Source organism: Lissotriton vulgaris, chromosome 1_1 (assembly GCF_964263255.1).
Source record: "Lissotriton vulgaris chromosome 1_1, aLisVul1.2, whole genome shotgun sequence".
Classification (NCBI taxonomy): Eukaryota; Metazoa; Chordata; class Amphibia; order Caudata; family Salamandridae; genus Lissotriton; species Lissotriton vulgaris.
The window spans coordinates 181,410,577-181,425,552 of record NC_141685.1 but is presented as its reverse complement, the minus strand read 5'-3'; the positions used below and the strand labels follow the sequence as shown (position 1 = coordinate 181,425,552).

The 14,976-nt window shown below is 49.7% G+C and overlaps 1 protein-coding gene across 1 annotated transcript; it reads right to left on the bottom strand.

The window, feature by feature from the left end:
* Nucleotides 1-3,107: 3,107 nt before the first annotated feature.
* Nucleotides 3,108-5,786, bottom strand: LOC147738084 (uncharacterized). The gene is made up of 2 exons (XM_086925027.1): nucleotides 3,308-5,786; nucleotides 3,108-3,235 (listed from the first exon to the last, which is right to left on the bottom strand). Exons 1-2 carry the CDS (start codon nucleotides 5,784-5,786, stop codon nucleotides 3,108-3,110), a joined length of 2,607 nt encoding a protein of 868 aa, XP_086781153.1.
* Between the last annotated feature and the right edge of the window lie 9,190 nt (nucleotides 5,787-14,976).

Genomic DNA, 14,976 nt, shown 5'->3' with positions numbered 1-14,976 from the left:
AAAACCAATCTCGAGGCCAGTCAGGAGGACATGAAGAAATGGTACGATCAACATGCCTCCTCCATCGAGTTCGAGCCTGGTCAACAAGTATGGGTAATGTCTCCCATCGAGCCTTGTGCCTTGCAGGACAAATGGACAGGACCCTTCAAGGTGGTCGAGCGCAAGGGCCCTGTCACCTATCTAATCGACATGGAGTCCCCCCAGAACCCCCTCCGGGTCCTTTACGCCAACAGACTCAAACCACACTTCGTCCGCTCGGAGCTCAGCCTACTGATGGCCACAGATAGTGGGGCAGAGGAAGATTCCGAGCCCCTCCCTGACCTACTGAGGACCCGGGAGAAAGATGGCTCGGTGGACGGGGTCCGACTCTCCGATGCCCTGACCCCGGAGCAGCGCCAAGACTGTCGGGCCCTCCTGCTGCAGTTTGCAAGCCTGTTCTCCCTCACCCCCGGGGTCACCCCCTGGTGCCTTCACGATGTGGATACTGGGGACAGTTCCCCTATCCGACACCGGGCGTACCGAGTGCCAGATCGGGTGCGCGCCTGCATCCAAGATGAGGTCTCCAAAATGCTCACACTCGGAGTCATCGAGCCATCCGACAGCCCCTGGGCCAGCCCAGTCGTACTGGTCCCCAAAGCTGCTGCCCCGGGCACCACCCCCGAGCTCCGATTCTGCGTCGACTATCGGGGCCTGAACGCTGTCACCCGAACCGACGCTCACCCCATTCCCCGGGCAGATGAACTGGTTGACCGCATGGGGGCTGCCCGCTACCTGAGCATCTTCGATTTGACAGCGGGCTACTGGCAGATCGGCCTCACCCCCAGAGCCCAAGAACGATCCGCCTTCTCTACACCGGATGGTCACTACCATTTCAAAGTAATGCCATTCGGCATGAAAAACGCCCCCGCCACTTTCCAACGACTTGTGAACCAGGTATTGGCGGGCCTCGAAGAATTCAGCGCCGCCTACCTGGACGATATCGCTGTGTACAGCCGCCACTGGACAGACCACCTTCACCACCTCCGAGAAGTCCTGCACGCCCTCCAACAGGCCGGCCTCACCATCAAGGCCAGCAAGTGCCAAATTGGCCAGGGGTCTGTGACCTACCTCGGGCACCAAGTGGGGAGCGGTCTGGTGGCCCCTCTCCAGCTCAAGATCGCTGCCATCCAGTCCTGGCAACCACCGGTCACCCAAACCGAGGTCCGAGCCTTCTTGGGGCTCACCGGATATTATAGACGGTTTGTGAAGGACTATGGCAGCATTGTGGGGCCCCTCACGGAACTCACATCCAAGAACCACCCCAAAACTGTCAACTGGACCCCGGACTGTCAAGCGGCCTTCGAGAAACTGAAGGCCGCCATGTGCACCGCCCATGTGCTCCAGGCCCCCGACTACAGCCGTGAGTTCATCATCCAGACGGATGCCTCAGACCATGGCATTGGGGTAGTCCTCTCCCAACTAAACCCCGAGGGAGTCGACCAGCCAGTGGCCTTCATCAGCCGACGCCTGCTGGCCCGAGAACAGCGCTGGAGCACCATCGAACGGGAGGCCTTTGCAGTAGTGTGGGCCCTCAAAAAGCTCCGGCCCTACCTCTTCGGTACCCACTTCCGGGTACAAACCGATCATCGACCCCTGCAATGGTTGACGCAGATGCGGGGGGAAAATCCCAAACTGTTGCGATGGTCCATCTCCCTGCAGGGGATGGACTTCACTGTGGAGCATCGCCCTGGCCAAGACCACGCCAACGCGGACGGCCTGTCACGCTTTTTCCGCCTCGACGAGGAGAGTCCCCAAGAGGATGGGTGACTCTCCCCGCCTTCAGCTGGGGAGGACGCATGTTGGACAGGCCTCGTGAAGGGCTCGCCCCCTACCCGCATGACAGAGCCTGGACACCGGTTCCCCCGGTGTCACCAGAAGAACAACCCAGACGACCCACAGAAGCAACCCGCAACCCGTCCCCTAGGGGACGCCTGCTCCCGGACATCTCTGTATCACTGGCCCGGGCCACCACCAGCACCATTGCCCGGCCCAGCCGCCATCTTGGACCCTGCACCACGAGGCCACGCGGCCTCAGCTCGACCCCAACCCTGGGCCTGGCCAGGCCCCGACATCCCGGCACCACCATCCACTCAGGAGGTGAACGGACCACTTGGCAGGTCAATGGGAGATACGAGTGTCGATGGCTCTCCCCCGCCAGGTGCCGATCGCCCCCAGCCTCCCCGGGCGCTGGCTCCACCCCCCTGCTGGGTGTCTGGACTCCCTCACCCCGGACCTCCCGACCTCCAAGAGCGAGGGTCCGGACATCAAAGGAGGCCAGACCTATAACTGGGGCAGCTCCAGAGCAGGAAGGCAGTTGTATCCTGGAGTCGAGAGACACCTTGAAGAACTCATCCTTGACGGACTGCTGGCGCTGCCGCAGCCCTGCCTTGTGAACCATCGTCCTGCCTGCTGGCGCTGCCGCGGCCCTCTGCAACCTACATCGTCCAAGGGACCTGCTGGCGCTGCCGCGGCCCTCTGCAACCTACATCGTCCTAGGGACCTGCTGGCGCTGCCGCGGCCCTCTGCAACCTACATCTTCGTAGGGACCTGCTGGCGCTGCCGCGGCCCGACCTCCCAGAACTCCGAGCTCGAGGATTGTGAGCTACCCATCATCCCACCTCAATACCAGATCGGTGTCAAGACTGTCCCGCTACCCCCTTCTCCTCCCAGAGACTAGAATTGAGAGGACCCTCGAGTCCCGATCTCACTGTACCGTGATACCTTGCTTCAAGAACTACAGATAAAAAGAGTTAACAGTATCCTTGTGTGGTGTCCATCTGTGGGGGGGGGAAGTTACTTGTCTGTACGATCGCTGGAGACGGCCCTCACTGGAGGCCTCTCCCCCTGTCCTCGGCCGACCCTCCGGGTCCCTGTCTAACATTTCTTTTAATCCACATTGTGCTAACTTCCCACTATGTATCCTGGTGCATCATGTTGCTCTGCTTTGTGTACGGAAGTTAACAATCTCTGGAAACAAACACTTTTATAACTCTGCAAATACTGATATCTGTTTTTCTTCTTTACTGCTAGTCGCGTCTTCTATCAAAAGCCCTTCACACTTCACACTTTCAGTATGTTTTCTCCCTGTGTGTTCGCTGATGACTTTGTAGCTCTGATAATCGACTAAAGATCTTCCCACATTCATTGCACTTGAATGGTTTTTCTCCTGTGTGAGTTCGCTGGTGATAACTTAATGCTGAAGATCCGCAAAAGCTACTGTCACATTCACTACAATCTGGTTTTTCCCCTGTGTGTGTTTGCTGATGACTTCTTAGGTGTGATAACCGACTATAGCTCTTCACACATTCACTGGACTTGAATGGCTTTTCCCCAGTGTGTGTTTGATTATGTCTTTGTAGGGTTGATAACTTACTAAAGCTCTTTACACATTCACTGCACTTGAATGGTTTTTCCCCTGTGTGTGTTCGATTATGTGTTTGAAGGTGTGATAACCGACTAAAGCACTTTGCACATTCACTGCACTTGAATGGTTTCTCCCCTGTGTGTGTTCGATTATGTGTTTGAAGGTGTGATAACTGACAAAAGCACTTTGCACATTCACTGCACTTGAATGGTTTTTCCCCTGTGTGTGTTCGATTATGTATTTGAAGGTGTGATAACCGACTAAAGCACTTTGCACATTCACTGCACTTGAATGGTTTTTCCCCTTTGTGTATTCGCTGATGTTTTTGGAGGTTTGATAAGTGAATAAAGCACTTTGCACATTCACTGCACTGGTATGGTTTTTTCCCAGAGTGTGTTCGCTGATGTCCTTGTAGGTTTTCTAATCGACTAAAGCTCTTCCCACATTCACTGCAGTTGAATGGTTTTTCCCCTGCGTGTGTTCGCTGATGTATTTGTAGGTCTGATAATTGACTAAAGCTCTTTAGACATTCATTGCACATAAATGATTTTTCTCCTATGTGAGTTTGCTGATGATTCCTGAATGCTGAAGAGAAGCGATAACTCCTGTCACATTCACTACAATGATAGGGTTTTTCCCCTGTGTGTGTTCGCTGATGACTTTTTAGGTCTGATAACTGACTAAAGCTCTTCACACATTCACTACACTTGAATGGCTTTTCCCCTGTGTGTGTTCGCTGATGTCTTTGTAGGTCTGATAGCTGACCACACCTCTTCCCACATTCATTGCACTTGAATGGTTTTTCTCCTGTGTGAGTTTGCTTATGATACCTTAATGCTGAAGAGCTGCGAAAACTACTGTCACATTCACTACAATGATAGCGTTTTTCCCCTGTATGTGTTCGCTGATGACTTTGTAGGTATGATAAATGATTAAAGGTCTTCACACATTCACTGCACTTGAATGGTTTTTCCCCCGTGTGTGTTCGCTGATGACTTTGTAGGCTTGATAAATGACTAAAGCACGTTGCACATTCAGTGCACTTGAATGTTTTTTCCCCTGTGTGTGTTCGATTATGTGTTTGAAGGTGTGATAACCGACTAAAGCACTTTGCACATTCGCTGCACTTGAATGGTTTTTCCCCTGTGTGTATTCGGTGATGTGTTTGGAGGTTTATTAATCGACTAAAGCATTTTGCACATTCACTGCACTGGTATGGTTTTTCCCCTGAGTGTGTTCGCTGATGTCTTTGTAGGTCTGATAACTGACTAAAGCTCTTCCCACATTCGCTGCACTTGAATGGTTTTTCCCCTGTGTGTATTCGGTGATGTGTTTGGAGGTTTATTAATTGACTAAAGCTCTTCCCACATTCACTGCACTTGAATGGCTTTTCCCTTGTGTGTGTTCGCTGATGTCTTTGTAGGTCTGATAACTGACTAAAGCTCTTCCCACATTCATTGCACTTGAATGGTTTTTCTCCTGTGTGAGTTCGCTGATGAATCCTTAATGCTGAAGAGAAGCGATAACTACTGTCACATTCACTACAATGATAGGGTTTTTCCCCCGAGTGTGTTCGCTGATGACTTTGTAGGTTTGATAATCGACTAAAGCTCTTTACACATTTACTGCACTTGAATGGCTTTTCCCCTGTGTGTGTTCGCTGATGTCTTTGTAGGTCTGATAACTGACTAAATCTCTTCCCACATTCATTGCACTTGAATGGTTTTTCTCCTGTGTGAGTTCGCTGATGATACCTGAATGCTGAAGAGCCGTGAAAACTACTGTCACATTCACTACAATGATAGGGTTTTCCCCCCGTGTGTGTTCCCTGATGACTTTGTAGGTTTGATAAATGATTAAAGGTCTTCACACATTCACTGCACTTGAATGGTTTGTCCCCCTTGTGTGACTGCTGATGACTTTGTAGGCTTAATATATGACTAAAGCAATTTGCACATTCAGTGCACTTGAATGTTTTTTCCCCTGTGTGTGTTCGATTATGTGTTTGGAGGTTTGATAAGCAACTAAAGCACTTTGCACATTCACTGCACTGGTATGGTTTTTCCCCTGAGTGTGTTCGCTGATGTCTTTGTAGGAGATCTAATCGACTAAAGCTTTTCACACATTCACTGCATTTAAATGGCTTTTCCCCAGTGTGTGTTCGCTGATTATTTTGTAGGTTTGATAACCTACTAAATGACTTGACACATTCACTGCACTTGAATGGTTTTTGTCCTGCGTATGTTTGCTTATGAAGCTTGAGTTGTGATGACAAACTAAAGCTTTTGCTGCATGCGTATGATTCTTCTTTCTTGGTTAGTGTCTGTGGGTCGGGTATATATTTGTCTATATCCCATGACTGTATTTCCTGATGGACCAACATGTCTGATCAAGCACTTGTGTTTTTCTCACACAATTTATAAGTGTGCAGTATTTAGCACGTTTGATTTCTGTTTTAACAATAAAATGCAATACCCACCAAATATTTGCCACACTCCTAATACGTATTAGGTGTCTTTGTAGGTGATTGTGCCTTTAGATTGGATTATGGCTATGCACGCTTGCGGATAAAGATGTATCTTCCTTCTGCTGGTGCAAATTGGGACAGTCTGTTGTATTGTAGATAGAAGAACTCCTCTTTCCTTTACCCGTCAGTTGTCTGGCTCCACTCTGTAGTGCTTTTCTCTGGTTACTGTGGTTTGGCCACAAAGAGTTTACAATTCACATAGAGGACTGAATGATGGCTTGTCATCATTTTAGAAAACAGAGAACTGCGGTAATCACATCATACCAATCCCATGATCAAAGCTGGTGTTGGACACCTGTTTATGTAGGAGGTGATTTGTTATTGTTGTTGCCTTAATTTTCCTAAGGTCATTTCTTCATCTTGTGGCATGGAGGTGCACAGCTCAGATTCTTACAATCACTGAACTGCCCTTGATGCTTCATCCGGGATCTGTCAGTTTGTGTGCATGTTCCTTTGTCGCCGACTGCGCTGATGTTTTCCTGAATACTGTAGCTCATTATTTCTGCTATTATTGAAGATTTACAGCATTCGCTTCATTATTGATGGTCATTTCATACATTCAAGGCTTGTTTTCTGCTGGATGTAAACATATTTAACATTACTAAATTGAAACATAATGGAATGAGAATTCACAATGTTTAACTGGTTGTAAAAGACATTTCGGGGGAGATTTACCAAATCTCCACGCAATGCACTGGAGCCCACCACCCCGCGTGAGGCCGCGCTTCATTGCGCAACAGGGTGGGAGCAGGAGAGCACCATATTTTCAAAGATATGGCTCTCTCCTTCCCTTTCCCTTGCGCCGGCACTGATTACAGCAGCCCTGCGCCATGCACACACCTTAGCACCAGAGCGCTAGCGTGTGTGTGTGTGTGAGTCCAGCATAGGTTTTGGACAAGAAGGACACCCTTCCTGTACAAAATACTATGCCGAGACATGATGGAAAGCTTTTCCCACTTTGTATACGTGTTGCACAGTGCAGCACGCCTGAAAAGTTAGAAAAGGAAGGAGAAATGCTTTCATTTCTCCTTCCTTGCGCTAGTTTAAAAGGGTACAGTTTTCTCACGCTAAACCCAACCTACTGTAATTGGTAAATTGGGTTTAGCGTGAGAAACCTTGGGTGGTTGCGCGGGAACGCCCATGCACCACCCTTGGCAGGCCCCCCATGGCGCAAAGTAATGCAACACAGTGCTATGCGCTGCTTCACATTAATTTTACGTTATTTGCTTGAAAGTAAATTAGGAAAAAAGGATTTTGCGCTGTTTTGTGCCACTTTTGTGACGCAAACACGGCGCAAAATGTTAGTAAATCTCACCCTTCTTCTTTACCGCCTTTGAAACTTAGCAAGGAATATTTCATCATATACAGATATTTAACTGAAAGTTCTGTTGATCAGGTGACATCTTATTATTGTCTGAAAAGGAGGTGATTTATCAGTGTTTACAGAGTATCTTAGCAAAGTATGGGAGCTCACGGAGCACCCAAGTGCTAGAGGCATAGCTTAAGATAGACGCATATGGGCAAGATTTCATTTAAACAACAACAGATTTGAGAAAAAGAGATGGATGAGGCTGGGTTTCAAAATGTCCAGTAACTCTTTACAAAGTATACAACAAAAGTAACTCCATTCACACACTTCTCGTTCCTTTCCTATTCACTTAAGATCATCTCAAATACCAACTCCTGTCTTTACCTTGCTGTTCATAAGTCACCTTTGACACTTTCAACAGCTCCCTTGGTTCAAGCATTTCTGGTTTCTTCTAACCTAGAAGATTGGAACATTATTGTGAGTTGAGGGGGGTTCACTATCGCCATAACATCTGTCCATCTCCATGAAAATGGTGAAGCTTACAGCACCCGGTTCTGGCCCTGAAAGACAACTTTAATAAGCAAGTCTATAGTTCTTTCTAAAGTAGATAAAGTTCTGTAAGATGCAGCTCCTTCCGGGGCTTTTGTATAAAACAGTGCGAGGGGTTCACTGTAAGGCCGGTCCTTTACATTATACCCGCAGATAAGGCAAACAAACGTTGATTCATATAATTTAATATTCAACAATATTAGTCATTTAGTACTTATAGAGAATCCATCACAACCTATAATTTACCTGACATATCCTTGCATCAGATGTGTGCATATTAATCTTTATACCCCCTTTTCCACCATTACATGGCATCTGGCATGATGTTGTCCGTTTGGGGCCCTGGATGCCACTTTGTGACTGGATGGGCATTTGGCAGAGCGGGAGGAGGTGACAGTTATCCACGGGTGATGCGGCATTTCTACCTTTCCATATTTCTCTTATTCAAGTTTACCTAATTTCCTGTCCTTCGGCCCCCCTACTGCCCTCTGGCTGCGCACTCACTCTGTGGGGTTCATCAGAAGTCAGATAATGACCTGATAGTCACAAGGCCATGGATCTCACTTCTTCTAAAACACTTATTGCAGACATAGGGCCTAGTTAGAAGTTTGTCCAATGGATTATTGCCTCAAAACTAGGGGTGGGCGGCGAATTCCGCTCTGCCGGCAGACCTCGCAAAGTTTTGCCCACTCCGTTCCAAAAAACTCCACAAAGTGATGCAGAACAGAGTTTTTTTTCTCAAGCGGTTCGCCAACGGTAAGGTGACGAGCGCTTGTGAGAAAATATAACGCGCTAGACCTCCTCCTGGTGAGATTTCCCTTTTTTCTTAAAAACAAATTTATTCACAGTTTTTATACTTTTAGAGCATCCTACCATCCCCCCAACCCCCGAAGACCAAGGTCTCGATACATATCCATGTTAGAATAAATTATTACAAACATATTTTAAGGAGTGTGAAGCACATGGAGCACAAAGAAACAAAATAACAGGGAAAGAAAAACGCAATTGGATACATAGATAAATATATATCTAAACCTAAGCTCCCTCCACAATCCAGAGAAAACCCCGCAGTATAGTTTCTGCCCCTAGGAGTGATCTTGTATCCACTGCGACAATGGTCCCCATATCAGCATGCCTTTCTTTCTTTTATTTAACCCTTTATTTTTATATATGGCCACCTCCAGACTGCAAGTTGCGAGTAATCTTGCCCTCCATTGGCTGAAGGCCGGTGGTTGTGGATCCAGCCATGAGGAGGCTATGCTAAGTCTGAGAACCGCCATGGCCACAAAGATCAACCCCTGCATGTGTATGGGCCTACACTATTTCTTTAGATGATATAAGAATTCTTGAGTGAAATATACCAGATAAGAAGTTGGATATTTCTAGTATCAGATTAGATAGTGTAGTGCAGGTGGCGAACATATGAATAATATCAGCTTCGGACAGAGAGCAGCAGGGGCATGAAGTTCCCTGTCCGGTTGCCCATTTAGCAATGTTATAGGGAGTATAATATAAGGAGAAGAATGTTTTGTAAAATTGCGCTTGCAGTTTAATAGACATTAGACAAGTTTGTGAAAGCTCCAGAGCACGTACGGGGTTGCTAGCTGCACTGATAAATTAGTCTGCCAACTAGCATACTGTTTATCCAAGTCATCAGGAAATGTACTATTTAAATTCTCGTAGATTTCCCCTATTCTAGGAGCAGTTTCGCTGCATAGGTTTTCAATTGCTGCGTTAATTTGGACATTTTCTTGGCCCCCCGTTTTCCTTAACAAGAAATCTCTGATCTGTAGGTATTTAAAAAAGTCCCTGTGGCTGATATTATATTCGGTACAAAGTTCTGAGAAGCTTTTCAGCCGATTTACTGTGTAGAAGCAGCCCAACTGGTTGATCCCTGACCCGAACCACCGGGGCATACACCCATCCTGAAAAATCTCTGGGAGGTCGGTATTACATCTGACGGGTGTATACCAAGAATATCGCCCCAGCCCTAGTGATTTACGAATATCGATCCAGACTTTGTATATGCTAGAGATAGTCTTAAGTTTTATTTTCTTGTATGAATTGTCATTGACATGGCGCCATAAGCATCCCTCGGGTCTTTTCCCCAATATCATTTCCTGCGGTGTAGGGATTAGGTGGTTACCAGGTTCGTTGACTATCATATTCACACAGAACTTGGCCACTGTTGCCCAATAATATATCTTAAAGTTTGGCATAGCTAGTCCTCCTCTTTCTTTTGGCAGCGTAATGCATTTGAGAGCCCATCGGGGTCTCCTAAACCCCCAAATAAACCTGGAGAACATAGTTTCAAAAGTTTTAAAGTATTGTGGAGAGAACTCAAGGCAAATTGTTCTAAAAAATATAGGAACCTAGGTAGAAACAACATTTTAATCACATTGCACCTGCCACCGATGGTAAGATGCAGGTTGTCCAATCTGATCAGGTCTTTTGTAGTGCGGCCTAATAGTGGTTCAAGATTTAACTTCACAATATTATCCACCTTGGAGCTTATACATACGCCAAGATACACAGTATGATCCACTACCCTATTATCCCTCATCTGTATTTTATCATTGTTCACATTCTGGGTTTTCCCTGAGTTCAGTTTATATCCGGAGGTTTTACCATATCGTTTTGACTCTTCCTCAATGATCTTAATAGCCTCTTTAGGATCGGAGGTGACTAGAACTTTATCGTCCGCGTATGCTAGAATTTTTGATTCATAATTATTCACCCGAATAGGTGGTACAAGAGGGTGGCTTGCAAGTTTGCGGATAAAAGGATCGATATACACTGCAAATAAAAGAGGTGAGCGGGGGCACCCCTGTCTGGTTCCCCTTGTAATGATAAACTTCTTGGATAAAGTCCCATTTATCGCAACTCTAGCACTTGGGTTAACATAGAGTCCTTGGATGGCCTTAATAAATCCCCTAGTGATTCTGCAGTTCAGCATAGCTGTCCATAAGAACTTCCAGGAGACCCTATCAAACCCTTTTTCCGCGTCCAATAGAATAAGGGCCATAGGATCTCCTGTAGTCTCAGCATAGTCAAATAGAGATATCACTCTCTGTACATGATCGGTTGTCGATCTGCCGGGGTTAAACCCGTGTTGGCGGGTTGAGACGATCTTATGTATAATCGTTCCCAGTCGCCCCGCCAGGAGTTTAGAATAGATCTTTGAGTCCCCATTAATCAGAGTTATAGGATGGTAGGAGCCCATTTCCAGGGGGTCCTTGTTTTTTTTCAAGAAGACCATAATCTTAGCGGTGGACCAAGAAGGGGGTGGCTTCCCGCCCTGGAGTATAGAATTAAATAGCTCCATCATGATTATTTTAAGTTGGTCTGAGAATTTCACAAAGAACTCAGTTGGAATCCCATCCACCCTTGCTGCTTTGCCAGCTGCCAATGAATTCATGGCTAGCAATATTTCATCCCAACTAAGGGGGGAATCCAAACTGTCTTGGTCCTCTTGCTCGAGGGAAACGCCAAGCCCTTGAGCTAAATATTCCTCAAGGTCTTCTTGATCCCTCTCTGGCTCTTTATACAACTCTTGGTAGAACTTCTGAAATGCCGCTCTGATTGCTGACGCGTCAGTTCTCAGCCCACCATCTAAGTCTTTAGTAGATTTGACCATGTTGGCTGTCGTCTCCACCCTTGTACGGACTGCTAGCTGATGCCCCACTTGTTCACTGAGCTTGTACAATCTTTCTTTGTAAATACTAGCTTTGGTAATTGCTTTCTCTGTAAATATCTCTGAGATCCGGTTTCTGGTGATTGCTACCCGCGCTAATTCATCCGCAAGCTGTCTTGTTTGAGCGGCTATGATCAGGTCTGACTCCGCCCTACTCAAGTTCTGTTGTAACGTGACTAGCAGTTGTTTGTCTGTTCTATTAGTCCTGACTGAGAACTGAAGGGTCTCACCTCTAATGCCGGCCTTCATCGCATCCCAGACTACCTCAATGGGTGCGCTGCCCATGTTTATTGCTAAGAATAATGGTATCCACTCTCTCAGATGTCGGCAGTACTAATAATTTTTTAAGAAAGCTCTTTCGAAAGTCCAAGTCCTTAGAGTGGGAATGCCGTTCCTACAAGCTATATTTAGTTCTAGTGGCTGACCTGATCTGACCTGGTCAGACCCGGTCGCTCCCTCCTCCCGCCGCGTGGCCCGCCCCGAGTGTGCCCGGCCTCCTCCTGCTGCCCTGAGCTCGGCCCCTGCCTCCGGGCCCTGCCTGCCCTCTGTGCCTGCTCGTGCTTAGTACTTGTATTGCCGCTCTTGCTTACTCGTTCCGCCGTCCTTGTGCCCTGTAAGTTTTTGCATTTTTGTAAAGTTTTGCTTTCATTGTACCTTGGCTGTTAGTACTGTAACCCTTTTGTCGCTATTGTGCCCCGTGTCTCTGCTCGTCCCCTGCCCCACCCCGCTCCCTGCTGCTGCTCCCCGTGGCCCAACCCACGCTCCCTCCAGCATCTCCGCACCGCTGCCCCCCCGCCACCCAGCTCCCGCCTCCCAGCTGCTCCTCCCTCGCCCCTCCCCTCCCCACTCTCCATTTATGGCAGAGTGCATGCGTACGCGCAGCGGGTGCGCCAAAGGTAAGCCCGTCTGCGCCCGTCCGTGCCTGGACCGCGCCCAGCACCAGATCCCCTGGTTCCCGAAGATGCCAGCCCGCCCGCCGGACCTACGACGCAGCCACTCTCAACGCACTCGACAACGGCCGGACCCCCGGCTGCCACCGAGCCACACCAGGACACACCCACGGACCCTTCACCTGCCAAGCCTGCAAGTTCTCCTGCACCCGGACCTGCACCACACCCGCCAAGACGAGCACCAGCAGCAACCACCTGAAGTGCATCCTGTTCAACACCCGCTCCGTCCACAGACACGTCGTGGAACTCTGGAACCTGCTCGACACCACAGCGCCAGACGTCGCCTTCCTCACGGAAACATGGATGAACGCCCCCTCAGCGCCGGACATCGCCATCGCCATCCCGGACGGATACAAGATCACCCGGAGGGACCGTGTCAACCAGACAGGAGGAGGCATCGCCATCGTCCACAAGAACACCATCCGCATCACGACCAGCTCAGAGGACACCCTGACAGCCGCCGAAAACCTGCACTTCCAGATCCACACCGACCCCAAGACCACCCTCAGAGGCACCCTCATCTACAGACCCCCGGGACCACGCACACAATTCAGCGAAGACATCGCCGACTTCATCAGCCCGCACGCCCTCCCCTCCGCCGACTACATCCTCCTCGGGGACCTCAATTTCCACCTGGAGAACAACAACGACCGCAACACCACCACCCTGCTGGACAACCTCGCCAACCTCGGACTCAAGCAACTGGTAACCACCCCCACCCACTACGCCGGCCACGCGCTTGACCCCGTCTTCTCCTCCAGCAAGGACATCGCCTTCAGCCACGCCACCGGACTCCACTGGACAGACCACAGCTGCGTCCACTTCAGCTTCAGAAGGACCACGCTCCACCACCACCAGCAACAGGTCCCCCACAGAAGCTGGAACAAGATCGAAGCCAACCATCTCGCCACATCCCTGGGCCAGAACCCTCCCGCCAGCTCAGCGAACCCCAACCAAGCCGCCAACAACCTCACGAAGTGGATCAGCAACTGCGCAGACGACCTCGCTCCACTGAAAACCCCCCCTGCCAGACCCGGCACCAAGAAAGCCTCCTGGTTCACCGACGAACTCAAGAGCTCCAAGAAGAACTGCCGGACCCTCGAGAAAGCCTGGCGCAGAGACCCTACTACAGACAACATGACCACCCTCAAGCTCGCAACTCGAAAACAACACCGACTGATCCACGCCACCAAGAGAACCGCATTCAAGGAACGACTGGACAACAACACCCACAACAACAAGGAACTCTTCAACATCGTCAAAGAGCTCTCCAACCCCAGCGCCGGAAACAACGACATCACCCCATCGCAAGACCTCTGCAACTCGCTCGCCTCGTTCTTTCACAGCAAGATCGCAGACATACACAACAGCTTCAGCACACAGCCGACGCTCCCCAAGACTGCACCAACGCCCCCCACAACCACCGTCCGCGCCTGGACCCCGATTAACACCGAAGACACCATCTGCACGATGGACTCCATCCACTCCGGATCGCCAACTGACCCCTGCCCGCACCACGTCTTCAACAAGGCCAACTCCCTCATCGCACCCCATCTACGGGACATCATCAACGCCTCCTTCAACACCGCCACCTTCCCAGAGAGCTGGAAGCACACCAAACTCAGCGCCCTACTGAAGAAACCATCAGCAGACCCCACCGACCTCAAAAACTACCGCCCCATCTCGCTCCTTCCTTTTCCTGCCAAAGTCATCGAGAAGACTGTCAACAGACAGCTGGCGACCTTCCTCGAGATGAATGGATCCCTCGACCACTCGCAGTCCAGCTTCCGGGCCAACCACAGCACCGAGACCGCCCTCATCGCAGCCACCGACGACATCCGAACTCTGCTCGACAACGGGGAAACAGCGGCCCTCATCCTCCTGGACCTCTCCGCGGCGTTCGACACGGTATGCCACCGCACCCTAGTGCAGCGCCTCAACAACATCGGAATCCAGGAGAAGGCCCTGGAATGGATCATCTCCTTCCTCACCGGAAGAACACAGAGAGTCCGCCTCCCCGTTCAGATCAGAAGCCACCGAAGTCATCTGCGGAGTACCACAAGGATCTTCACTCAGCCCCACGCAGTTCAACATCTACATGAGCTCCCTCGCAGCCATCGTACGCCAACACAGCCTCAACATCATCTCCTACGCCGACGACACCTAGCTGATCCTCTCCCTCACCAACGACCCCGCCACCACCAGAACCAACCTACACGAAGGGATGAAAGACGTAGCCAAGTGGATGATGAACAGCCGCCTGAAACTGAACTCAGATAAGACGGAAGTCCTCATCCTGGGATCATCGCCCTCCGCCTGGGACGACTCCTGGTGGCCCCATGCCCTGGGCAGCGCACCCAAACCGACAGACCACGCACGCAACCTAGGCTTTATCCTGGACTCCTCCCTCTCCATGACCAGACAAGTCAACGCCATCTCCTCGTCATGCTTCAACATCCTACGCATGCTACGTAAGATCTTCCGGTGGAGCCCCACCGAAACCAGGAAGACGGTCACCAAGGCCCTTGTCACCAGCCGACTGGA

What these genes read in the sequence shown, in the direction of transcription:
- LOC147738084 (XM_086925027.1), bottom strand. Translation starts at nt 5,786, where the DNA reads ATGTTGGTCCATCAGGAAATACAGTCATGGGATATAGACAAATATATA. An exon ending in TCGGTTATCACACCTAAGAA is followed by an intron (nt 3,236 to 3,307) that starts GTCATCAGCAAA and finishes GCGGATCTTCAG; the next exon opens with CATTAAGTTATCACCAGCGA.